The 26,598-nt window shown below is 46.3% G+C and overlaps 1 protein-coding gene across 1 annotated transcript in view; it reads left to right on the top strand.

The window, feature by feature from the left end:
* WNK2 (WNK lysine deficient protein kinase 2) overlaps positions 1–26,598 on the top strand; it is a 151,721-nt gene that overhangs the window by 113,969 nt on the left and 11,154 nt on the right. Inside the window, exons 23-28 of the mRNA XM_024741334.1 lie at positions 12–703; positions 1,981–2,195; positions 3,079–3,267; positions 3,994–4,092; positions 10,532–10,576; positions 12,057–12,316. Of these exons, the coding sequence (XP_024597102.1) occupies positions 12–703; positions 1,981–2,195; positions 3,079–3,267; positions 3,994–4,092; positions 10,532–10,576; positions 12,057–12,316 (1,500 nt within the window). The remainder of the gene's footprint in view (positions 1–11; positions 704–1,980; positions 2,196–3,078; positions 3,268–3,993; positions 4,093–10,531; positions 10,577–12,056; positions 12,317–26,598) is intronic.

The following is a 26,598-nucleotide window of genomic DNA, read 5'->3' as shown; positions in this document are numbered from 1 at the left end:
TGTTTCCCAAGGATGCCCCTGCTTCTGCCATCCCTGCACGTCTGGAGCCCACAGATTGGACCAGCAGGGTCCCTGGGGAAACCTTGGCCGAGTCCACGCAGAGCTGCCCGGGGACATTGACTCAGCGTGGCCTGGAGAGCCACCCCCAGACACACAGCACTCTGATCTCGGGATCCCCTCAGAAGTGGCCAGGGCAGCAGGATGGCAGCTCGCCAGCCAAAACTGTGGGCCGGTTCTCAGTGGTCAGCACCCAGGATGAGTGGACTCTGGCCTCCCCCAGTAGCCTGCGGTACTCAGCCCCACCTGACGTGTACCTGGACGAGGCCCCCCACAGCCCAGACATGAAGCTGGCTGTGCGGCGGGCACAGACAGCCTCCTCCATCGAGGTCGGCATGGGCGAGCCCATGTCCAGTGACTCTGGGGACGAGTGCCCTCGAAGGAGGCCCTCCATGCAGAAGCACACCTCCCTGCCTGGCAGCGGTGGTGGTGTGGCCAGTGACTTTGTGAAGAAGGCCACTGCCTTCCTGCACAGGTCCTCTCGGGCTGGCTCCCCAGGCCTGGAGACACCCAGCAGGATGGGCGTGAAGGTGCCCACCATCAGCGTGACCTCCTTCCACTCCCAGTCCTCCTACATCAGCAGTGACAATGACTCAGAGATCGAGGATGCTGATATCAGGAAGGAGTTGCAGAGTCTTCGAGAGAAGTAGGTCCTGCGGACCAGGTCGGGTCCGGGCCATGGTGTCAGGGAAGTGTCCGGCAGCTGAAGTCCAGGTCCTGCCATGTGCACTTTGAGCTGTCTGGGCCGGGTGACAGGGTACAGGTGATGTCCCTGCTGTCAGACCTGGTCCCTGGTCTCTGAGGGCCACACCTCCCCTCATCCTTTGGCCTCACACACAGGCCTTGCTCACACTCGCTCTCTCCCGCTGCAAGTTCTACCTGCCCCTGCTGTGGTCAGGGTCACTGAGGTACAGCTACACCGTGAAGTCTCCTTCAGGGCAAGAGCGCCCCACTGTACAGTTACTAAGGTGGGGAGAGGCTGGAGTCCTTGGGAAGGAGTGGCCATGGGCTCTTGGAGTGGGCCCAGAGATGGGAGACGTGGGCAGGAGGAGCCCGTGCCTCTCTCCCACTATTGGCTCTGCACGGAGAGCCCCAGCCCCGCCCTCACCTCAGCCCCGCTCTCCCCTTCCCCTGCCCCAACACTGGTCCTAGCTGCATGCTCCCTGAGGAAGGCCAGCAGGGACCACCCGGCCCTTTCCTGGACTGTTCTAGAAACTGCCCTTGCCCACAACCAGTGATTCTACCCGAGTCGTCATGGCAGCTTCCTACCCACATGACCTGTCATCTCGACTCTATTCCCAGGGATGATGTTGCTTGTGGGGTCAACCTGAGCTGGAAGCTCCACTGGCCAGGGCTGGAGCCCTGGGTCCCTGGATAATAACATGTTTTCTGTAGACTTGCTTGTGCAGCCTTCCTCTCCTCTGAGAGGCCCCTTGGGCCCTGTTCCCTCACATGGAGGAAGTAACACTTATTCGCCTGATAAGCTGAGGCAGTCCTCCAGTTCTGAGCACTGATTATTTGTTGCTTCACCCATGTTCATGATTAGGGTTTGTGTTGTAAGCATAAATGTGTGAAGTTGTTCATACCGCTCCCCCTACCACTAAAAAACACAGCAATGTTACAAGTCTGGATATCAGAAAACTTGAATCTCCTTAGGCTGGGCTTCATGCAGTTCTCTATTGCTGGGTGTGTTGATGCCAGAGGCCCCCAGTGATACTCCCACTTGGCTTAGATGTAAACAGAAAGTGATGTTTAAATGCCCCCTGTGTCCCCTGTACGTGGCCCATCTGCCCAGGCTATCCTGTGGGCTCCCTGCCGCACTCCTCACACCTGTCCTGCCAGCCCCGGGCTCTCCTGCAGGGGCCTCGTGTTGGAATCAAGCAGAATGCCCACCTGGCTTCCCTCTTCCCTTCCCTCCTGCAGGCATCTGAAGGAGATCTCGGAGCTACAGAGTCAGCAGAAGCAGGAGATCGAGGCCCTGTACCGCCGCCTAGGCAAGCCGCTGCCCCCCAACCTGGGTCTCTTCCACACGGCACCTCCAGTCGGCCGCCGGAGAAAGTCCAGCAAGAGCAAGCTGAAGGCGGGGAAGTTGCTAAACCCCCTGGTGCAGCAGCTCAAGGTCGTGGCCTCCAGCACAGGTTGGCCCAGGGCCCTCCTGGCCGCCCTCATGCGTGGGAGCCGGGCAGGCGGGAGGCAGGCACGAGGTCCTGAAAAAGCGCTTCTTGAATCTCCTTCCACTGGAGCAGGGAAGCCGTTTCAGGCCTGGGAGAGTTCGGGCCTCTGCCCCTCCTGCCAGGAAGGAAGGACTGAGGGGCAGGCGTTCGTGGAGTCCTCAGCCACCTGTGGTTGCCGTGTGCTCCTCCTTGCAGAATGCTGCCTGGGATGGAGGCTGCTTCCTCTGACCCCGTTTCTCGGGCATATGTCACCCCCTGACAGAGGGGGTCGAACAGCTGCCTTGGTGGGGGGGGAGAGGATGGTAAGGCTCCCCCACCCCTAGCCCTTAACCGAGTGTACCCTGACCCCAAGCCCCCACACTCTGGGGTGGGGACCCAGTGAGCTGAAATCCCCAAATGCGCCAGGTAGGAAGCCAGCAGTGAGTTAACCTTAAGCCCTCCCTCTCCATGTTACAGATAACCTGCAGGGCACACACATCCAAGGATTACACAAAACTACATGAACTCCATGCCAATTCCTAAAGCTAACATGAGACTTATGAGAGTGAGGAAATCCACAGGTCCCCTTTGAGCCTAGGTGTGCATCTCCAGGTGTGCTGTGGCCTTTTCACTGCACTGGCACCACACAGGCTGGCACAGTGTTGGTGATTAGTAGAGAGAGTGGTCGTTTTCTTTGATCTTCCTGACACCCCCACATGGGCGACCCAGCCATGCCCCCGTTGCCTGCAGGGACTCAGCTTCCCCAAGGTCACCCAGCAAAGAGCAGGGAGGATAGACATGGCCTGAGCTGGCTGGTCTGTCCTGTGGTGCCTCATCGTGCCTGTCACCCCTTCTCCCCCCAACCCAGGTCACTTGTCAGACTGCAGCAGAGCCCCTCCTGCTAAGGACCCTGCCCAAGCTGGGGCAGGGCCCGCAGCAGCTTCAGACCCATGTGGGAAGGCAGTTCAGACCCAGCAGCCTTGCTCCGTGCGGGCCTCCCTGACTGCAGACATCTGCTCCGGCTTGGCCAGTGATGGAGGCGGAGCGCATGGCCCAGGTGATTCCCAGCTCGCCCGTCTCCGAGCATGTGCTAGCCTCATAGGGCCCGTGTGGCATAGAGGGGACGTGAGCTGCGGCCAAGGCTGCCGACAGCTTCTTAAGGAAAAAAATAATAGACGTAGCTTTTGAATGAAAAAAGTGGATGGCCTTCCCATCGTCGAGTCTTGCTGTAAGCAGCTCAGAGGGAGGTGCGCTTTGCAAGAGCCGGCCTGGGGAAGGCGCCAGGACCAGTGAGAGGTCAGATGTGGCGTCTGCTGCGTGCTCTGCGCCGGTTCCCAGGCACTAGCCCACCCCGTCCCACCCCGTTCCCCACTAAACATGGGTCCTTCCGTCAGGAGGGCCAGCTGGGGGGACGAGGGCACAGCTCTCGAGCTGGGAGATTGGCCTTGAGGAGGAAATGCTCGTCACCGCTGCCGTGGACGTAGCAGCTACGCGATGAGGTGCTCCACCCCCCACCATCTCTGTCCAGAGAAGTCGTGGTGACCGCTGCCGGTGCCCACCCCCCACCCTGCCCCGCACGCTCTCCTGGGGTCCGCTTCTCTTCCGCTCCAACACTGCCTCCTTTGCATTACATGGTCAGTGGCTGTGGTCCTCTGGGCTGGGCTAGGTGGAGCCGTGGATGCTAAGTGAAGAGGCTGATATGGCTTGTGGTGTGTAGGAGGAATCCCAGAGACTGTACTTGATGCCTGTCTCTTTGTTTTCTTCCCTCTATATTCATTTGCAGGCTGGACGGTTTACCACCCAACGTCTGAGAGAGTGACCTATAAGTCTAGTAGCAAACCTCGCGCTCGATTCCTCAGTGGACCCGTGTCTGTGTCCATCTGTCTGTATTTGTTCTTTTGTATTTTATCACCTCCTGGCCCTTGGTTTCTCCCCTGCCCCTCCCTGTCTTCATTACCTTCCATACATTCTGTAGGACGCCTACCCCACCCCATTGAAATCACCTATTTAATATAAGAAACGGAACCCCGTCCATGCCCACCCTTCTGGCCCCAGAAAGCGCCAGTGCATGCTCTTGGCTGCCTCATGCCCGGACACCAAAAGCATGTGCAGTGGCTCACCCACTCCTGGCCTTGGGCGCTCTGCCACCAGGCCCCCAGGTGCTCTGCATTTCTCTCGTCACTCGTTTGTTTAGTGTTTTTTTCTTTTTTTATGTTGGACGTAGTTTTATTTCTGTTGCGATTGTGGCAAATTTACACGTCCGCTGTCCCCAGCTCCAGCGACAACAAAAAGACAACCCCGGCCTTCTCTAGACGCATGGTGTGTTTCACACGTGTCTGGACTCTGAAGACATGCATGTAGCAAGCTGAGACAGTTCTAGAAGGTCACTGGAGGGTGTAACTTCTGTACAAGGGCCGTATCACAACATCCAGTACTGTTAACCCACTGCCCCACTCCCTGCATGTGGAAATGCTGAGAGAACGTGCTCCAGCTAGGATGTCCCAGCCCCGCTCTCCATTCTGGTCACGTCAGGAATCTCTAACCCTGAGAGATGTGATTCCCAGCCTCCTGCTGTGCCTCCCTTTCTGGGCCCGGCCCCTCCTGGTCTTGTCTCTAGCTGGAGCACTTTACTTGGTGTATTTCCTTCTCATCTCACCGACCTCAGAGATGAAGTCAATTATTCAGTTCCTCAAAGCTCTGCTAAACCAAAACTCAAGTCCCAGTCAGACTCCCTGGAACACCCTCCCTGGAACACCCTCCTAGTACCCAAGGACTCCATGTCCAGGAATGGCACATCTGCTCAGGCTGTCCAAAATCGTTTTCATTCCTCAGATCAATTGGCAAATGATTCAAAAGCTGTGAGGTTTTCAGGTTTTTGTTTTTCAACAGAAAAGTTAAGCTTTTAACCAGTTGGATTGTACATGCTGGTTTAGGGCATGTGACTTTTGCTGGTACAATAAAGATACATTGTGCTTGTTGTGATCTGAGGCCACGTCCATGGCAGCCGTCCATCAGAGTTCAGTGTCCATCCCCATCAGAGGGACTTTGGCACCCTCCTGTGGGAGGGACAGGTTGGAGGCATAGGACCACATAGGAATGCTCAGGGACTGCCCAGTGCTTCTTGTCCACTAACAGGGGCCCTATTTCAGCTCGAGCGTCATGGGGCTACTGGTTAGTTGCTAAGTTGGGTGGGGGGCTGGGAGGCCTGCATGCATCCTGGCTCCCTGCTTACCTCACGGCATCACTCACTGGTCCTCTTCTGCCCGTGTGTGCCTGGCTCTTGCCTGAGAAGCTGTGGTGAGGGCACCTGGGTCTCCAGGTGTCTCACGGTCAGACAAGTATGTGTATCACTGCCGGGAGGGTGGCTGGCCAGGCATGGGAAGCAGAGTAGAGCAGGGCACTTAGAATAAAAGTGTGCGAGTGGTCAGCACCATGTTCGCCCCTGAGGTCATTGCCATGCTACCTTTCTACCCACGTGGTTCTTTTTTTTTCTAAGGGTTTTCATTTGCATCGTTAATTATTGTTCCAGGATAAAAAAAAAATTTTTTTTGAGGCACAGTAGGGACAAAGGGTTTATGTTTTACTTCTGTCTCTGTGGCCAGGAGGAAAGGAATGTGTGAGGCACGGCTTGGTGGAGACAGGGACCAGGCCTAGGCAGGTTGATTTTAGGTAGTGGTACCTGCTGGCCTGTAAGGCCTTATTTCCTCTGATGCTGTGAATCTGATGGTACTGCTTGTTTTCACACCCTGGCCGTTTTAGGCACACCTTGGCTGAGTTCCTAGTCTTCGGGCCACAGCTTGGCCCCCACGTGGTCTGAGGTTGCTGGTCCGAGACTGTGCTGTGGGTTCCTGCCCTGGGCCCTCTCACCCACAGGCCTCCAACTGGGGGCATGTGCAGGCTCAGCCTGAGCTCCTGCTGCTCTAATGGGGTGGGATGCCCCAGGACACCCCCTCCTGTCCCACGTGCTCTGGCATTTGCCAAGCACTCTAGGGGTCTTCAGTCTGCTGGTTTCTGGGTGACCAAGGAGCGTTGTGGTCCGAGAGGAGACTGAGTACATGCCTGTGAGAGACTGGAGGGAAATTCAAAGCTGGTTGCAGCCCCTGAGGGCTGAGAGGCAGGGGGACTTCGGGCAAAGATTGTAGAGAGGAGGGCATGCAGAGCAGTTGGAAGACCCTGAAGTGTGCCCACTCGGTGGGATCTGGGTTGGCTGCGAGGGCTGGAGGGAGCTTGAGCTTGGGTGCTGAGGGCCATGGCTTTGGGGGTGTGGGGGCAGCTAGCCAGCTAAAGCCAAAAGAGGGTTTTCAGTTTGCTGCCTTGAACTGAACAGGAGACAAGTCTCTAGGAAAATAAAACCTGTGTTAAGCTTTGAAGTACACAAAGAAGGTCCCAGCTTCATTGAAGCTCAGAGGAGATGAGAGAGGTTGGAGATGGGTGGGGGCAACTGGGGTGGAGCTGCAGGCAGCTTCAGGAGGTGAGGAGGTAACTTGGGGTGGGTGAGGCAACCACGCACAGGATGGAGAGCCGGGGGAGGGAGGGTAAAGCCTGGACGCCTCCGCGGGGCGGGTGCCGGGACAGGCCAGCCATCGGAGCAGTAGGCGAGCTGGCCCGCAGGGAAGGGCAGATGTGGGGGTGAGGCTCTGGGCACAGGACCCTCCTTGCGGCCAGTGGAGGGTTCAGGGAAGCTTGGAGTTGGTGCGGGGTGGGGGTGCGTGGTCGTGTTCAGAAGTGGTTGTGTGCTGTTGGTCAGAAGCTTTTGTCAGACCCATTAATCCTCCCTGCCTCTGGCTCCTCCTCATCTGAACAGAGGCAGGTGCGGGTACCCTTCCAGGACTTTCTCTGTGCATGTAGAACGATGGGGTCTGCTTTGTGGTTTTCGCACATGTCCATCAGCAGCAGGCCAGGTGCCCATGCTGTAGCAAGTTTGTCTCTGGGACCCCCAGGGGCTGCTGTGCAGCCCCCAGGTCCTTCCCTCACCTGGGAGTGTTCTCATCTCTCCCTGTGGGGACTCAGGCAGGGAGGAGACACCCCCTCACAAAGCCCCACCCCACCCTACGACCACTCAGGTTGAGCTGTCCTAAGGGCAGACCCTGTGCCAGCTGGGGAATGAAGCTCAGGGTGGAGTCACCCTAGGGCAGAGCCGAGACACATCCTGCTTCCCTGTTCATGCTGCACAGAAGGGTTTCAGCACTTGTCTTGGCTTGAGACTAGGTAGCTGGATACAGAGACGCCCAGAATGATGTTTTGGCTCTATATGCCATTTGTTTCTGGTTCCAGAACAGAGTGTCTAATGCCACTGTCGGGTGAAAGGCTGACTGTTGGAGGTACCCCTCTTGTCATGGGGAAGGTGGGGAGGCCCCTGGCTGGTCCGCACTGAGGCTGCTGGCCTCAGTTCCTGTGAGCTTTGTTAGTATTTGAACACTGACAAACAGCAGGTGTGGTAGTGGCTACAGGGCCTGGCCCACTTCTTAAGCAGTCTGCCCGCATTGGATACTCTGGGACTTGAGGTGTCCCTCGAGCGGTCCAAGGGTTTAGATGGCACTGCGTTCCCGACAGTGCTGACCGTCCACACCAGGAGCAGCCTCTGTTTCCATGCCAAAGTGAATGTGGGGGCAAGTGGTGTGGGGGCCTCACTGCACACAGGCCTGGGTGCTGCCTGAGACCCCTGGCCTGGCTGTGAGGGCAGGTGGCTGGTGGCTCTGTGGGCGACTCCTGCAGACACGTGCTGCACCATGACAAGGCTTTAGGTCATCCAGTGTGTTGCTCCTTTGCAGTCTGGGAAGAACAGTTTTCCCAACAGCTGGGAGAGGCTGCCAAGCCCTGCGTCCCTAGCATCTGCCCTTGTGGAAGCTTCTCTGAGTCGTTCTGGGGCCTCTAAGCCAGCTCTTGCCAAGCCTTGGCTAAGGACGGAAGTCCTACAGGGGAAGACTCACTCTTCATGGGAAACCAGGGGTGGGGCTGGTCAAAACCATTATGCCCCATGTGGGCCTGATGTGGGCTTCCTGTGGGCCCACGTGGGTCCCCTGTAGGCCTCCTGTGGGCCGTAAGTGGGCCCCTTGTGGGTCCCATGTGGGCCCATCTGTGGGTCCTGTGTGGCCCTGGTGCCCTTGCGTTGCTGCCTTGTAGCCTGCTGGCTCTGTAGGCAGGAACTCGATGTATACACTAGCACAGTACGGGTTGAGCAGGGCTGGGTGGAGGCTTGTTCATCGGAATCTGTCTGCATGGTGGGTGTTGAGGGCAGGGCCCAGGCCAGGGCACAGACACGGGGGAGGAGATTCAAGTGGCCCCCTGAGGATGGACAAGGGCTCTGGTGTGAGTATGGACTGGTTAGCCGCACGATGCCTGCCCAGCAGTGGTTCTGCACTGAGCCGGACAGTGTGGCCTCAGTGTGGAGGGACCCGAATCCGGTTTGTTTGTGTTTAAAGGTCCACCCTAAGGGCTGGGAGCCGTCTGTATCCTGGTCATCTGAGGGCCTGTGTTCAGCGAGGGCATGGAAGGCTGGGGGCTCTCCGTGCTCCATCTCCTCGGGCTGTGTCCTGTGAGGGTGTGGAGGTCTCAGTGGGCTGGTATCACTCTCTGGCTCTGAGCATCGTGTCCTGGTGGCCGATGGCTTTGACCCTGGGTTCCCGGGAAGGTCGGTCTGGGGCCCTGATCACAGGCCCAGGCTCTGTCTAGCACTCCTGACCAGGCAGCTTCTGGGGCTGGCTGGCGTGTTCTCTTTCCTGTGAGGGTGACGGGAGGCAGCTCTGAATGCAGAGCTCTAGCCGCACTAGGAGGTGCCAGGCAGGCACAGAGAAGCCTTTTGAACGAACCTGCTACTGTGAGGCTGCAGGGACCTGGCAGAGTGATTAGTCCCATGTCCCAGGGTCATCTCTAGGGGACTGCTATGGCCCAGAGGACGCTACAACCACAGGAGTCTGACTAGGAAACGTGCACTCATCTGGTGCCCTGCATGCTCACAGAGCCCAGGACCCTCCTCCCTTCGTGCCTCAGAGACCCCAGAGGGCCTTGTGCTCTCAGTTGGGGTCCATCACAGGACACAGACCGGCAAAAACCCTTCAAAGTTCCCACTGAGAATCAGTCAGTCTGGATTGCTGGCCTTTTTGGGTTTATTAGCACATTAGAGACCCCAACAGAATATCACCTCCCTTTTTATCAAGTCAGCCTCATAGAACACAACAGAATGAACAAAAATAAGTGCAACTCAATTTGAGCTAGGTTTCTGAGCCCAGTGGGCACAGCTCTTCCCCAAGGAGCCTTTGTCTCCCTCCCCAAATGCAGGAGGCAGCATCTTGCCTTCCACAGCGAGAGTGCTGGGAATGGCTGTGTGGTGGGCACCCTCCAGGGCGTATGGGGTGTGCAGGGAATTGTGCTCCAGGCGAGGGGGCCGTGGGCTGGAGCACAGACACCCTCCGTGCTAGTGTGGCCTTGCTGAGTGACCTTGGGGACACCTGAGCCGTCCTTGCCCATCCCACGTTTGCCTGCTTGGCTCCCTGGGATGCCACTGGGTAAGCCAGGTGTGGCAGCCCCTCCCGGGCAGCTCATCTGCCCTCCAGGTGGGCACTGACTGTCAGTGCCAGACACTAAAGTCACTGCCCATCTGTCTTAGCACAGACAGCCTCTGGGGAGCACAGGGCCTGGTAGCATTTAGTCATGGTGCAATAAGGAGGCCTCGCCCTGCCCCAGTGGACCTGGAATACCAGATGAGGCAGCAGCGGTACAGAGAATCAGGGTCGGCCCTGCCTCCCACCTCTCTAGATAGGGTCCCTCAGATTTCCCCACCACACTTGCCACTGGCCTGTTCTGGGCAGCTGTCCAGGATCTGGGATTGGCCTCAAACCTGCAAAACAATGTATCTTTTTGCACTTGGAAAACTGCCCATGGGCCTCCCTCTGGGCAGAGCTAGGCTCTGCTCCATTGAGAGCTCTCCTGGCTGACTCTTAGTGGGTTTCCTGCCTCAACCAGCGGGGCTCCCAGAAACCTTACATTTGAAAGCCAAGCAGTGTGCTTTGCTTTTTTTTTTTTTCTCCTTTCTCTCTCTCTCTCTTTTGTTTTTTGAATATGCTTCTAGAGACACACACACTTCTACCTGAAGCTTGGGGCTTGGCCCTGCACCTCCGCCCCTCGGCGAAGCTCGTGTGAACCTCCACACTGACTTGGGGGCCGCCCAGTTAGCCCAGGAGGCTGGTCCCTTCTCTCTGAACTGCTGGCCTTTGCTCCTCCTCACACACTGATGACTTTTGCTTAGAGTGTGGTGGCTTGTCCCCCATGTGTGCTGTCCTGCCTAACCCTGTGGTCTTGTGTCATTTCTTCTTCCCTTGCAGGGTCTGCCTTGAAGCGTCTCTGTCTAGGCAAAGAGCACAGCAGTCGTAATTATCGGGTTTTTTACCCCTTGTCCACTTCCATCGCATGGGCTTTATTGTCGCTAGTGTGCATCAGGGTTTCCGCGACTAGACCGGGAGCCGAGGGCCCAGCGGGTGGCCGGGCATGGGCCTGCTCTGCGCCCACCCTTCACGGGTGCTGCTTGGCCTCCGCCTGGCGAGATAGCCGCCCTCGGGTGCCCTTTTGAGTCTCCATGGCTCCTAGAGTTTGTGCATTCTTGCCAGTTCACATCTAACAGGCTGTCCTTCTCCGGAACGTCCACATATTACCAATCATTAATTGGCTCCTTTTCCAAAACCGTAGGAATGAGTATTTCCTTGAAGTGCTAAAGATGAGTGCCCCTCACAGAGGAGAGATGCCAGGACAAAATGGGTATCAGTTTACCTGGGCCGCCCACTGCTCTCATCTCATGCCTTTTTTTTTTTTTTTTTTTTTTTAATTTATCTGTTTTTCTTTTCTGGCTGAAATGTTCATGTAGAAATAGCAGCGTGTGTAAAATCTCATCACTAATGTTTAACTGTTTGTGTCTGTGCTGTTTCATTGCTAGCCTCTAAAGTAAACTACATATTGCAATGGCTTGTTTGAAGAGATGGTCATTAGGTTATTTATTTAATGCAGAAATTTAAAAAATTGGTTTATCCAAAATTGCCAATAAGAAATTACGTGCTGGGGAAGGAAAGGGACACAATTCAAAAAAATTTAAAAGTCCTGTTTTGGTCATTAAAGAAAGATCTTTGACTGAAGTGGCCAAGTGCGCTCACCTTTGTCCAGCTCCACCTAAGCCACAGCCCCAGGCCTTCCCGGGCAGCCGGGCCTCCCAGTTCCTCCTGCGATAGGCATCAGCCCCTCAGTTGGCACCAAGCTTGTAGACCCATGTCGGAAGGCTCTGGGTATTTGTATCCTTTATTATTATTACACACTCTGGTGAGGAGAGGCGTGATTTCTGTGTCTTAAATTCCAAATCACCAAGTCATTATCATTCACGGAAACATCAGCAATCCAGCCTATTGCAAGCATTTTCCCTTTGCTGGAAGGATAGCAGCAGCTGCTAAGCATTCTGCCTAAAGTATTGTTGAATCCCCTCTGAATCCTCATATTAGAGCTGAGAGCGCAGAAGCGTGAGGAATTTGCCCCCAGTCTGTGTCCAGCTGCACCAGGAGTTTTCTAAACACTCTCACACGGGGGTCTGGTGGTCCTGGGCAGTGTGGGCACAGAGGATGCTGAGTGAGGCTGCCAGCAGCTGGGGTCCTGTCCCCTGGCTGATGAGATGGGTGATGGCTGCCTGGCAATGCCCAGTCCCCTGAGGTCGCTCCACTGTGTCTAAAACTGCATGGACCCCCCCAATGCAGACCATCTCCTGAAGCAAGGTGTTGCCTGGCTTAAGCGAGACCACTGTATGAATGACTGCAGCCAGCCAGTGGTGCTGGCGTGTGGTGTCACCAACCCTGGCCTGTGTGTGCTCTCTAGGGTCCTCCACCAGCAGCCTGGTCCCGGGCCCTGAGCCGGGCCCCCAACCTGCCCTGCACATCCAGGCGCAGGTGAACAACAGCAACAACAAGAAAGGCACCTTCACGGACGACCTGCACAAGTTGGTGGATGAGTGGACAAGCAAGACGGTTGGGCCCACGCAGCTGAAGCCGTCACTCAACCAGTTGAAGCAGACACAGAAGTTGCACGACATGGAGGCCATGGCAGGCTGGCCCCCGGCCTCTGGCGAGGCACGGGCTGTAAGTGGGGCACGGTGGGGGGCGGGGGGGGCCTGGGCTTGCCCAGAGTCGAAGACACAGAATGGGAATGAAGCTGTGACTCCAGATCTCAGCAGAACCTCTGAGCAGCAGGCCTTAGCCCAGTGTTGGGCAGTGTCTAGGTGGGACTGGCCAGCAGCTTGCAGGTGTGGCCTCATCCTGGTGAGCCCGCCTCAACCTGTCTTCCACCAGAGCCCAAGCTGGCAAAGTGGGTGGGGTCTGCACGACGTACCCAGGGGACACCCCCTATTGAGTTTTAGCTCAGGTGCCCCAGACCACGTGGGACAGAAGTGAGGAGCTGCTGTCTTAGGTTTTGTTATGTGAATTGTTCCTGTATTAGGACCACTGACTTCAAAGCCTACTTGAAGGAGTATTCCCTCTTTTTCAGTCTCCTGGAGGAGTTTGTGCAAGATTATGTTATTTTTTTCCTGAAATGTTTAGCAAAGTTCACTGGTGAAGCCATCTGGGCCAGGAGGGTTTTGTTTTTCTTTTTAACATTTAATTTTTTATTGGAGTATAGTTGATTAACAATGTTGTCTTAGTTTCAGGTGTACATCAAAGTGATTCAGTTATACATATACATGTATCTATTCTTTTTCAAATTCTTTTCCCATTTAGGTTGTCACATAACATTGAGCAGAGTTCCCTGTGCTATATAGTGGGTCCTTGTTGATTATCCATTTTAAATATAGCAGTGTGTACATGTCAATCCCAAACTCCCTATTCCTCCCGGACCCTTCTCCCTGGTAACCATAAGTTCAGTTCTCTAAGTCTGTGAATCTGTTTCTCTTTTGTAAATAAGTTCATTTGTATCATTTTTTATTTTAGATTCCACATATAAGTGGTATTGTATGATATTTGTCTTTCTCTGTCTAACTTACTTCACTCAGTATGACAATCTCTGGGTCCATCCATGTTGCTGCAAATGGCATTATTTCGTTCTTCTTAGTGGCTGGGTAATATTCCGTTGTATATATGTACCACATCTTCTTTATCCATTCCTCTGTTGATGGACATGTAGATTGCTTCCATGTCTTGGCTATTGTAAAAAGTGCTGCAGTGAACAGTGGGGGGCATGGATCCTTTTGGACCATGTTTTTCTCCAGACATATGCCGAGGAGTGGGATTGCTGGATCATATAGTAGTTCTATCTTTAGTTTTTTAAGGAACCTCCATACTGTTCTCCATAGTGGCTGTACCAATTTACATTCCCACCAACAGTGAAGGAGGGTTCCCTTCTCTCCATACCCTCTCCAGCATTTATTGTTTGTAGATTTTTTGATGATGGCCATTTTTTTTTTTTTTTTGAGTGTGGGAAGGTTCCCCTATGATCTTTTACTTCAAAAAGTTTCAGACATACAAAAGATTGAAAATTCTTCAGTGAACTCTCAGGTACCTTCTACCTATGAGCTATGATTGACATTTTGCTGTTACATATTTATCACCCATGTCTACATCCCTTGAGGGTAAGGTTTCCATTATGGATTTAATTTCTTTTACAGTTTTAGTACCATTTGGGTATTCTATTTCTTCTTTCTGTCAAATACTGCTTTTCTAACGATTTGATACACCTCTAAATTTATCTAAGTTTTCCAATTAATTGGTATAAAGTTGTTTATAATATTTTCTCTTCACAGTTTGCAGGATTTGCAGTGATGTCTTGTTTTTCATTCTGATATTGGTGATTTCTCTGAATTTATATATTTTATTCACCTTTTCAAAGAACTTATCACTTTGATGGTAATTCTTTATTGTATATTTGATTAGCTTCTTCCTTTTATTATTTCTTCTCTTCTATCTTTGGGTTACTTTTTTGTTCTAGAAAGTTTCTTGAGATGTGTAGTGCATTGATTTTGAGCCTTTCTTCTTTTATAATACAGACATTCAGGCTATAAAATTCCTTCTAGTGGTATTAGCTGCATTCCAAAAGTTTTGATATGTAGCATTTTCTTTAACCTCTGATCAAAATATTTTATAATTTCCATGGTGATTTGAGGTAATATAGTCATTAATTTCCTCATGAGCTTTTTGATAGTGGTTTTCTGGGGATTTTTTAAGCCTAATTGCACTGTGATAAGAGAACAGATTTTGTATGTTTCCAGTTCTTTAAAACTTGCTGGGACTGGATTTTTGACCCAAGCTGTCAGCCACTGCTCCACAGGTGCTTGAGGTCATCCTCTTTCCTTCCCTCTCACGTCCACACTCCCAGTCTGAACTTTTGTTCCTCTTCTGTAGTAACCTCCTGACACTGCACCTCCATGAGTTTAACTCTTCAAATCTATTCTCCATTATTCTGGGACAGAACTGAGAATTCATAACACAGCCCCGAGGCCCTGCAGGTTCTGCACCTGAAGCCCTGGGCAGGCTAGTCTCTACTCTTCTGTCCAGACTCCACCACATCAGCTCTCAGTATCTGTGCTGGGCCAGGCCCTGTCGGTCAGCTCTGCTAATTCTGTTGTTCAGATGTCTGGAATTTTTTTTTTTTTTTTTTTTTTTTTTGCGGTACGCGGGCCTCTCACTGTTGTGGCCTCTCCTGTTTCGGAGGACAGGCTCCGGACGCACAGGCTCAGCGGCCATGGCTCACGGGGCCAGCCGCTCTGCGGCATGTGGTATCTTCCCAGACTGGGGCATGAACCCGGGTCCCCTGCATCGGCAGGCGGACTCTCAACCCCTGCGCCGCCAGGGAAGCCCTGGGATTCTTAATAAGATGTTTTTTTTTTTTTTAAACTATTCACCACTATCCATTTCTAGAACTTTTTTATTATCCCAAACAGAAACTACTCAATAAGAAATAACTCTCCAGTCCCTCTTTCTGGTAACTCTGGTAACCTCTATTCTACTATGAATTTGACTTCTCTTGGTACCTCATATAAGTGGAATCATACAATATTTGCCTTTTTGTCACTGGCTTACCGTAATGCTTTCAAGCTTCAGTTTTTTAAAATTGTGGTAGAATACACATAACATATAATTTAACATCTTAACCATTTTTAAGTCTATACAGTTCAGTGGTATTAATTGCATTCATATTGTTGTCCAACCATCACCACCATCCATCTCCAATTTTTTCATTTTGCAAAACTGAAACTCTATACCCAATGAAAACTAACTGCCTGTATATATATGCTCCCCTTCCCCCAAGCCCTTGGCAACTACCATTCTACTTTCTGTCTCTATGAATTTGACTTCTCTAGGTACTTCATATAAGTGGAATCATACAGTATGTGTCTATAACTGGTTTATCTCACTTAGCATAATGTCTTTAAGTTTCATCCATGTTATAGTGTATGTCAGAATTTCCTTCCTTTTTATTTACTTATTTTTTATTACTATTTTCATCTTTATTGGAGCATAATTGCTTTACAATGTTGTGTTAGTTACTGCTGTACAGCAAAGTGAATCAGCTATATGTATACATGTATCCCCATATCCCCTCCCTCTTGAGCCTCCCTCCCACCTTCCCTATCCCACCCCTGTAGGTCGTCACAAAGCATCGAGCTGATCTCCCTGTGCTATGCAGTAGCTTCCCACTAGTCATCCATTTTATATTTGGTAGTGTATATAAGTCAGTGCTACTCTCTCACTTTGTCCCAGATTCTCCTTCCCCCACTGTGTCCTCAAGTCTGTTCTCTACATCTGTGTCTTTATTCCTGCCCTGCCACTAGGTCCATCAGTACCGGTTTTTTAGATTCCATATATATGCGTTAGCATACGGTATTTGTTTTTCTCTTTCTGACTTACTTCACTCTGTGTGACAGACTCTAGGTCCATCCACCTCATTACAAATAACTTAATTTCGTTCCTTTTATGGCTGAGAAATATTCCATTGTATGTATGTGACACATCTTCTTTATCCATTTGTCTGTCGATGGACATTTAGGTTGCTTCCATGTCCTGGCTATTGTAAATAGTGCTGCAATGAACACTGTGGTACATGTGTCCTTTTGAATTATGGTATTCTCAGGGTATATGCCCCAATAGTGGGATTGCTGGGTCATATGGTAGTTCTATTTTTAGCTTTTTAAGGACCTCCGTACTGTTCTCCATAGTAGCTGTATCAATTTACGTTCCCACCAACAGTGGAAGAGGGTTCCCTTTTCTCCACACCCTCTCCAGCATTTATAGTTTGTAGATTTTTTGATGATGGCCATTCTGACCCGTGTGAGGTGACACCATGATTTTGATTTGCATTTCTCTAATGATTAGTGATGCTGAGCATCTTTTCATATGTTTGTTGGCAATCTGTATATCTTCTTTGGAGAAATGACTATTTAGGTCTTCTGCCCATTTTTGGATTGGGTTGTTTGTTTTTTTGTTATTGAGCTGCATGTAAATTTTGGAGATTAATCCTTCGTCAGTTGCTTCATTTGCAAATATTTTCTCCCATTCTGAGGGTTGTCTTTTGGTCTTGTTTATGGTTTCCTTTGCTGTGCAAAAGCTTTTAAGTTTCATTAGGTCCCATTTGTTTTTGTTGTTATTGTTTTTGTTTTTTTTGTGGTACGCGGGCCTCTCAGTGTTGTGGCCTCTCCCATTGCGGAGCACAGGCTCCAGACGCGCAGGCTCAGCGGCCATGGCTCACGGGCCCAGCCGCTCTACAGCATGTGGGATCTTCCCAGACTGGGGCACGAACCTGTGTCCCCTGCATCGGCAGGTGGACTCTCAACCACTGCGCCACCAGGGAAGCCCCATTTGTTTATTTTTGTTTTTATTTACATTACTTTAGGAGGTGGGTCAAAAAGGATCTTGCTGTGATTTATGTCATAGAGTGTTCTGCCTGTTTTCCTCTAAGAGTTTGATAGTGTCTGGCCTTACATTTAGGTCTTTAATCCATCTTGAGTTTATTTTTTTGTATGGTGTTAGGAAGTGTTCTAATGTCATTCTTTTACATGTCGCTGTCCAGTTTTCCCAGCACCACTTACTGAAGCGGCTGTCTTTTCTCCATTGTATATTCTTCCCTCCTTTGTCAAAGATAAAGTGACCATATGTGTGTGGGTTTATCTCTGGGCTTTCTATCCTGTTCCATTGATCTATATTTCTGTTTTTGTTCCAGTACCATCCTGTCTTGATTACTGTAGCTTTGTAGTATAGTGTGAAGTCAGGGAGCCTGGATTCCTCCAGCTCTGTCTTTTTTTCTCAAGATTGCTTTGGCTATTCGGGGTCTTTCGTGTTTCCATACAAATTGTAAAATTTCTTGTTCTACTTCTGTGAAAAATGCCACTGGTAATTTGATAGGGGTTGCATTGAATCTGTAGATTGCTTTGGGTAGTAGAGTCATTTTCACAATGTTGATTCTTCCAATCCAAGAACATGGTATATCTCTGCATCTGTTTGTATCATCTTTTTAAAAAATTAATTAATTAATTTTTTAACATGTTTATTGGAGTATAATTGCTTTACAATGGTGTGTTAGTTTCTGCTTTATAACAAAGTGAATCAGCTATAGATATACATATACCCCCATTTCTCCTCCCTCTTGCATTTCCCTTCCAGCCCCCCATCCCACCCCTCTAGGTGGACTGTTAGTATCATCTTTGATTTCTTTCATCAGTGTCTTGAAAGACTTTCCTTCCTTTTAAATGCTGAGTCATAGTCCGTTGTACGTACATACCACATTTTGTTTTATCCGTTCATCCGTTGATGACACTTGGGTTGCTTCTACCTTTTAACTGTTGTGTATAATGCTACTATGAACATGGGTATATAGATATCTCTTTGAGTCTTTGCTTTCAGTTCTTTAGGGTATATACCCAGAAGTGGAATCACTAGATCATATGGTAATTCTAGTTTTAATTTTTTGAGGAATCACCAAACTACTTTCCAGAGCAGCTGTACCATTTTACATCCCCACCAACAGTACACAAGGGCTCCAGTTTCTCCACATCCTCTCTAATACTTTCTATTTTCTGATTTTTTTCATGGTAGCCATCTTGATAGGTGTGAGGTGGTTTGCATTTCCCTAATGATCAGTGATGTTGAGCATCTTTTCATGAGCTTATTGGCCATTTGTATGTCTTCTTTGGAAAAATAATTCAAGCCCTTTGCCTATTTTTAAAATATAAACAACAGAAATTTATTTCTCACAGTCCTGGAGGCTGGACGTCTGACATGAGGATGTCAGCATGCAAGGGTGAGGGCCTCTTCCAGGTTGCAGACTTCTCATTGTATCCTCACATGGTGGAAGGGGTTTTTGCCCATTTTTTCATTGAGTTGTTTCTTCTTTTGTTGTTGAGTTGGAGGGATTCTCTCTATATTCTGGATATTAATCGCTTTTCAGATATGTGATTTCCAAAAATAATTCCCATTCTGTGAGTTACCTTTTTACTCAGTTGATAATGTCTTTTGATGCATAAAGCTTTTTCATTTTTATGAATTCCAGTTTATTTTTTCTTTTGTTGCCTATGTCATTGGATTTGTTAATGATTTATTGCCAAATCCAATGTTATAAAGCTTTCCCCCCATGTTTCCTTCTAAGTGCTCTCTAAAGATGCTAAGAGTTTAATGATTGTAGCTCTTATGTTTAGGCCTTTTATCCTTTTTGAGTTAATTTTTATATATGGTGTTTGGTAAGGGACCATGTTTATTCTTTTGCATGTTGATATCTAGTTGTCCCAGCAGTATTTGTTGAAAAAAACTGTCCTTTTCCCATTGAATGCTCTCGGCACCCTTTTTGAAAATCAATTGGTCATATATGCAAAGGTTTATTTCTGGATTTTCTATTCTATTTCGTTGGTGTACAGTCTGTCATGTTGCTAATATTACACTGTTTTGATTTCTGTAGCTTTGCAGTAAGTTCTGAAGTCAAGAAGTATGAGTCTTCCAACTTTGTTCTTTTTTAGGACCGTTTTGCTTATTGGGATCCCTTGAGAATCCAAACGAGTTTTAGGATGAATTTTTCTATTTTTGGAAAAAATGCCATTGAGACTTTGATAGCGATACATCAAATCTCTATAGATTGGCTTTGGGTGGTATTGACATATTAACAATATTAAGTCTTCAAATCCACAAACATGGGATGTCTTCCCATTTACTTATGTCTTCTTTAATTTCTTTTGGCAATGTTTTGCAGTTTTCAGTGTGTAAGTCTTTCAACTCCTTAGTTTAATTATTCCTAAGTATTTTATTCTTTTTTGTGCTTAAATGTAATCGTTTTCTTAATTTTCTTTTCAGATTGTTCATTGCTAGTGTATAAAAATACAACTGGGACTTCTCTGGCAGTCCAGTGGTTAAAACTCCATGCTTCCAATGCAGAGGATGCAGGTTTGATCCCTGGTTGGGGAACTAGGATCCCACATGCCACGTGGAGCAGCCAAAAAAAAAAAAAATGCCACTGATTTTGATGTGTTGATTTTCTACCCTGCAACTTTGCTGAATCATAAATTAGTTCTAGCAGTTTGTATGTGTGTGTGTGTACGTGTGTGTGTGTGTGTGTGTGTGTGTGTGTGTGTTCTTTAGGGTTATCTGCATATAAGAAATGTTATTCTGAACAGAGATACTTTTACTTCTTCCTTTCCAATTTGGGTGCCTTTTATTTCCTTTTCTTGCCTAATTTCTCTGGGTAGAACTTCAAGTACTATATTGAATAGAAATGGAAAAAGTGGGCATCTTTGTCTTGATCTTAAAGGAAAAATGTTCAGTCTTTCACCATTGAGTGTGATGTTAACAAGGGTTTTTTCACATATGGCCTTTACCATACTGAGAAAATTCTATTTTATTTCTAGCATGTTGAGTGCTGTTGTCATGAAAGAGTGTTGGATTTTGTCAAATGGTTTTTCTGCATTAATTAAGATGATTATATTTCTTAACTCTTCATTCTATTTTTTTTTTACATCTTTATTGGAGTATAATTGCTTTACAATGGTGTGTTAGTTTCTGCTTTATAACAAAGTGAATCAGTTATACATATACATATGTTCCCATATCTCTTCCCTCTTGCGTCTCTCTCCCTCCCACCCTCCCTATCCCACCCCTCTAGGTGGTCACAAAGCACTGAGTTGATCTCCCTGTGGTATGCGGCTGCTTCCCACTAGCTATCTATTTTACATTTGGTAGTGTATATATGTCCATGCCACTCTCTCACTTTGTCACAGCTTACCCTTCCCCCTCCCCATATCCTCAAGTCCATTCTCTAGTAGGTCTGTGTCTTTATTCCCGTCTTACCCCTAGGTTCTTCATGACATTTTGTTTTCTTAGATTCCATATATATGTGTTAGCATACGGTATTTGTCTTTCTCTTTCTGACTTACTTCACTCTGTATGACAGACTCTAGGTCTATCCACCTCATTACAAATAACTCAATTTTGTTTCTTTTTATGGCTGAGTAATATTCCATTGTATATATGTGCCACATCTTCTTTATCCATTCATCCAATGATGGACACTTAGGTTGTTTCCATCTCCTGGCTATTGTAAATAGAGCTGCAATGAACATTTTGGTACATGACTCTTTTTGAATTATGGTTTTCCTAGCTCTTCATTCCATTAATGGTGTGTTACATTGATTGATTTTCATATATTAAACCATCCTTTCAGGGTTGCACCTGGTCATGGTGTATACTCCTTCTAATATGCTATTGAATCCAGTTTGCTAATGTTTTAGTGAAGATTTCTACATCAGTATTTATCACAGGTATTTGTAATTTTTTTTTCTTATGATGTCTTTATCTGGCTTTGATACCAGAGTGATGCTCGCTACATAGAATGAGTTAGGAAGTGTTCCCACCTCTTCAACTTTTTGGAAGAGTTTGAGAAATATTGGTGTTAATTCTTCTTTAAATGGTACAATTCACCATGGAAGCTGTCTGGTCCTGGGCTTTTCTTTGTTGAGAGGTTTTTTATTAATAATTCAATCTCACTACTTGTTACCCGTCTATTCAGATTTTCTATTTCCTCTTGAGTCAGTTTTGGAAGTTTGTGTGTTTCTAGGAATTTGTCTGTTTCATCTGAGTTATCCAGTTTGGTAGCTAAAGACTTTGCCAATTTTTGATCTTTTTAAAACACTAACTTTTGGTTTTGTTGATTTTCCTTTATTGTTTTTCTATTTTGTATTTTGTTTATCTCAGTTTATTATGGTATACAGTTAAGTTATTGGCTTAAGATCTTTCTTCTTTTTTAATGTAGACATCTGCAGTTATAAATTTCCCTCTGGACACTTCTTTTGCTATATGTAATAAATTTTAATATGTTGTGTTTTCCTTTTCATTTTTTCTAAGGTGTTTTCTGATTTCCCTGTGACTACGTCTTTGGCTATTTGGTTGTTTGAGTGCATTGTTTACTTTCTACATATATGCCAGTTTTCTAGCTTAAATTTTTTTTTAATTTCATTCATTGTGTTAGAAAAGATACTTTGTATCATTTTAATCTTTTAAAATTGTTTTGTGGACTAACATATGGCCTGTTTTGGAGAATGTTCCCTGTGCACTTTAAAAGAATGTGTCTTTGTTTTGTGCCACCCTCAGCCTATCAGTAGTGATGCTATCAGCTAGAAATGCCTGGGAGCACTCACCTGGGCCTGGGTTCCCCTTTCAGAACCAGTCATATGGCTGGACCAACCCTTGTGGTTCTTAATATGATTGCAAGATTCTTCAGCAATAACCATCAGTAAACTGTGGAAAGGACAAGGTTTATTACTTACAGGTCTGGAGGGGAGGGTTACATGACACACCTGGGGCTACATAGTGAGGTGGCAAGGAGGGAGAGAGAAAGAGAGAGGGTGAGAGAAACAGACAGGCAGGCCTGGGGTTCTGCTTTTATTGGAGTTTCACTAGTTCATTCCTTATTTGTGAACTTAAAATGTAAGAGTTGGAATTAAAGTGCAAGAAGAAAAGAAAAAGGCAAATAGCCAAATGGTCAGTTATTTAAAATCAATCAGAGATCTCTAAATTACAGGAGCTCGGATGGGGGTGGGTGAAGGGGATGGTAGGTCTTTATCTAGTTGTGTGGCTGGCAGTGTTATTATTTGAGTGGGTGCCTCAGGAAATCAAAGCTTAAGTCAGGCACTTGCATTACAAAAAAAAAAAGAAAGAAAAGCTACTTGTCAGGGCTTACACTGCAGAATTCTGCTCTCATTGGGTGAAATGTTTTGTAAATGTTTGTTAAGCCTAATGGGCTTGTGATGTTCAGGTCCTCTCCTTACTTATCTTGTATCTGGTTGTCCTATCCTTCATTGAAAGTGAAGTATTAAAGTCTGCAACTATATTGCTATGATTTATGTCAAAGAGTGTTCTGCCTATGTTTGCCTCTAGGAGATTTATGGTTTTCAGTCTTATTTATCTAGTTGTGTGGCTGGCAGTGTTATTATTTGAGTGGGTGCCTCAGGAAATCAAAGCTTAAGTCAGGCACTTGCATTACAAAAAAAAAAAGAAAGAAAAGCTACTTGTCAGGGCTTACACTGCAGAATTCTGCTCTCATTGGGTGAAATGTTTTGTAAATGTTTGTTAAGCCTAATGGGCTTGTGATGTTCAGGTCCTCTCCTTACTTATCTTGTATCTGGTTGTCCTATCCTTCATTGAAAGTGAAGTATTAAAGTCTGCAACTATATTGCTATGATTTATGTCAAAGAGTGTTCTGCCTATGTTTTCCTCTAGGAGATTTATGGTTTTCAGTCTTATCTAAGTCATTAATTCATTTTGAGTTTATTTTTATATATGGTGTTAGAGAATGTTCTAATTTTATTCTTTTACAGGTAGCTGTCCAATTTGCCCAGAACCACTTATTGAAGAGACTATCTTTTCTCCATTATATGTTTTTGCCTCCTTTCTGCTAGATTAATTGACTATAGGTGTGTAGGTTTATTTGTGGATGTCCTATCCTATTCCATCGATCTATATTTCTGTTTTTGTGCCAGTACCATACTGTTTTGATGACTGTAGTTTTGTAGTATAGTCTGAAGTCAGGGAGCCTGATTCCTCCAGCTCCATTTTTCTTTCTCAAGATTGCTTCAGCTAATCAGGGTCTTTTGTGTTTCCATGCACATTTTAAAATTTTTTGTTCTAGCTCTGTGAAAAATGCCACTGGTAGTTTGATAGGGATTGCACTGAATCTGTAGATTGCCTTGGATAGTATAGTCATTTTGACAATATTGATTCTTCCCATCCAAGAACATGGTATATCTTTCTATCTGTTTGTGTCATCTTCGATTTCTTTCATCAGTGTCTTATAGTTTTCGGAGTACAGGTCTTTTGTCTCCGTACATAGGTTTATTCCTAGGTATTTTATTCTTTTTGATGTGGTGGCAAATGGGATTGTTTCCTCAATTTCTCTTTCTGATCTTTCATTGTTAGTGTATAGAAATGCAACAGATTTCTTTGTATTCATTTTGTATCCTACAGATTTACCAGAATCATTGACGAGCTCTAGTAGTTTTCTGGTAGCACCTTTAGGATTTTCTATGTATAGTATCATGTCATCTCCAAACAGTGACAGTTTTACTTCCTCTTTTCCAATATGGAGACCTTTGATTTCTTTTTCTTCTCTGATTGCTGTGGCTAGGACTTCCAAAACTATGTTGAATAAAAGTGGCGAGAGTGGACATCCTTGTCTTGTTCTTCATCTTTGAGGAAATGGTTTCAGTTTTTCACCATTGAGAATGATGTTGGCTGTGGGTTTGTCATATATGGCCTTTATTACGTTGAGGTAGGTGCCCTCTATTCCCACTTTCTGGAGAGGTTTTATCATATAAGTGGGTGTTGAATTTTGTCAAAAGCTTTTTCTGCATCTATTGAGATGATCATATGGTTTTTATTCTTTAATATGTTAATGTGGTGTATCACACTGATTGATTTGTAGATATTGAAAAGTTCTTGCATCCCTGGGATAAATGCTACTTGATCATGGTGTATGATCCTTTTAATGTGTTGTTGGATTTGGTTTGCTAGTATTTTGTTGAGGGTTTTTGCATCTGTATTCATCAGTGATACTGTTCTGTAATTTTCTTTTTTTGTAATATCTTTGTCTGGTTTTGGTATCAGGGTGATGGTGGCCTCAGAGAATGAGTTTAGAAGTGTTCCTTACTCTGTGACTTTTTGGAATAGTTTCAGGATAGGTGTTCACTCTTCTCTAAATGTTTGAAAGAATTCACCTATGAAGCCCTCTGGTCCTGGACTTTTGTTTGTTTGGAGTTTTTTAAATCACAGATTCAATTTCAGTACTTGTAATTGGTCTGTTTGTATGTTCAGTTGCTTCCAGCTTCAGTCTTGGGAGATTGTACCTTTCTAAGAATTTGTCCATTTCTTTTAGGTTATAGTAGTAGTAGTAGTCTGTTATGGTCCTTTTTATTTCTGTGGTATTGGTTGTAACTTCTCCTTTTTCATTTCTAATTTCATTTCTAATTTTATTGATTTGGGCTTTTCTCCCTTTTATTCTTGATGAGTCTTGCTAAAGTTTTATCAATTTTCTTTATCTTTTCAAAGAACCAGGCTTTAGTTTCATTGATCTTTTCTATTGTTTTCTTTGTCTTTGTTTCATTTATTTCTGCTCTGATCTTTATGATTTCTTTCCTTCTACTAACTTTGGGATTTGTTCTTTTTTCTCTAGTTGCTTTAGGTGTAACTTTACGTTGTTTATTTTAGATTTTTCTTATTTCCTGAGGTAAGCTTGTATCTCTATAAACTTCCCTCTTAGAACTGCTTTTGCTGTGTCCCATAGGTTTCAGATCATCATGATTCTGTTTTCATTTAGCTCTAGGTATTTTTTGATTTCCCCTTTGCTTTCTTCAGTAGTCCGTTGGTTATTTAGTAACATATTGTTTAGCCTCCATGTGTTTGTATTTTTTGCAGTTTTTTTTCTTGTAGTTGATTGCTAATCTCATAGCGTTGTGGTTGGAAAAGATGCTTGAAATGATTTCAGTTTTCTTAAATTTAGCAAGGGTTGTTTTGTGGCCCAGGATGTCATCTATCCTGGAGAATGTTCCATGTGCACTTGAGAAGAATGTGTATTCTGCTGCTTTTGGATGGAATGTTCTGTAAATATCAATTAAGTCCATTTGGTCTAATGTGTCATTTAAGGCCTGTGTTTCCTTATTGATTTTCTGAAGGATGATCTGCCCATTGATGAAAGTGGGGTGTTAAAGTCACCAGCTATTATTGTATTACTGTCAACTTTTTCTTTTATGGATGTTAGCATTTCCCTTATATACTGAAGTGCTCCTATGTTAGGTGCATATATGTTAACAACTGTTATATCTTCTTGGCTTGATACCTTGATCATTATGTATTGTCCTTCCTTGTCTTTTGTAACAGTCTTTATTTTAAAGTCTATTTTGTCTCATATGAGTATTGATACTCCAGCTTTCTTTTCATTTACATTTGCATGGAATACTTTTTTCCATCCCCTCACTTTTAGTCTGTATGTGTCTCTATAGCTTAAGTGGGTCTCTTATAAACAGCATATATACAGGTCTTATTTTTGTATCCATTCAGCCAGTCTGTATCTTTCGGTTGGAGCATTTAATCCTTTTACATTTAAGGTAATTATCAATACATATGTTCTTATTGCCCTTTTATTAATTGTTTCGGGTTTGTTTTTGTAGGTCTTTTTCTTCCTTTCCTCCGTTTTTCTCTTCTCTTGTGATTTGATGACTCTGTGTACTGTTGTATTTGGATTCCTTTTTCTTATGTGTGTGTATATCTATTATACATTTTTGGTTTGTGGTTACCATGAGGTTTTGATACAGCCGTATACACACACACACACACACACACACATATATGTACACACACACAATTGTTTTCAGTTGCTGAGCTCTTAATTTCAAATGTATTTCAAATATCCTGCATTTGTACTCTCTTCCTCTCACAATTATGGGTTTAGATATCCTATTTGTGTGTGGATGATTTCTTACCTTTACTGTATGTTTGCCTTTCCTGGTGAGCTTTCCCATTTTGTAATTTTCTTGTTTCCAGTTGTGGCCTTTTCTTTTCCATCTAGAGAAGTTCCTTTAGCATTTGTTGTGAAACTGGTTTGGTGGTGCTGAATTCTTTTACCTGTTGCTTGTCTGTAAAGCTTTTTATTTCTCCGTTGAATCTGAATGAGCACCTTGCTGGGTCGAATATTCTTTCCCTTTCTTCATTTAAATGTATCGTGCCACTCCCTTTTGGCCTGCAGAGTTTCTGCTGAAAAAATCAACTGATAAAAAAAAAAAAATCAACTGATAACCATAAGGGGATTCCCTTGTACATTATTTGTTGCTTACTCCTTGTTGCTTTTAATATTTTCTCTTTGTCTTTAATGTTTGTCAATTTGATTACTGTGTCTTGGCGTGTTCCTG

The sequence above is a fragment of the Neophocaena asiaeorientalis genome, unplaced genomic scaffold, assembly GCF_003031525.2.
Source record: "Neophocaena asiaeorientalis asiaeorientalis breed wild unplaced genomic scaffold, Neophocaena_asiaeorientalis_V1.1 scaffold558, whole genome shotgun sequence".
Classification (NCBI taxonomy): Eukaryota; Metazoa; Chordata; class Mammalia; order Artiodactyla; family Phocoenidae; genus Neophocaena; species Neophocaena asiaeorientalis.
Note: the sequence above shows the minus strand (reverse complement) of the source record. Positions and strands in the feature narration are given on the sequence as shown.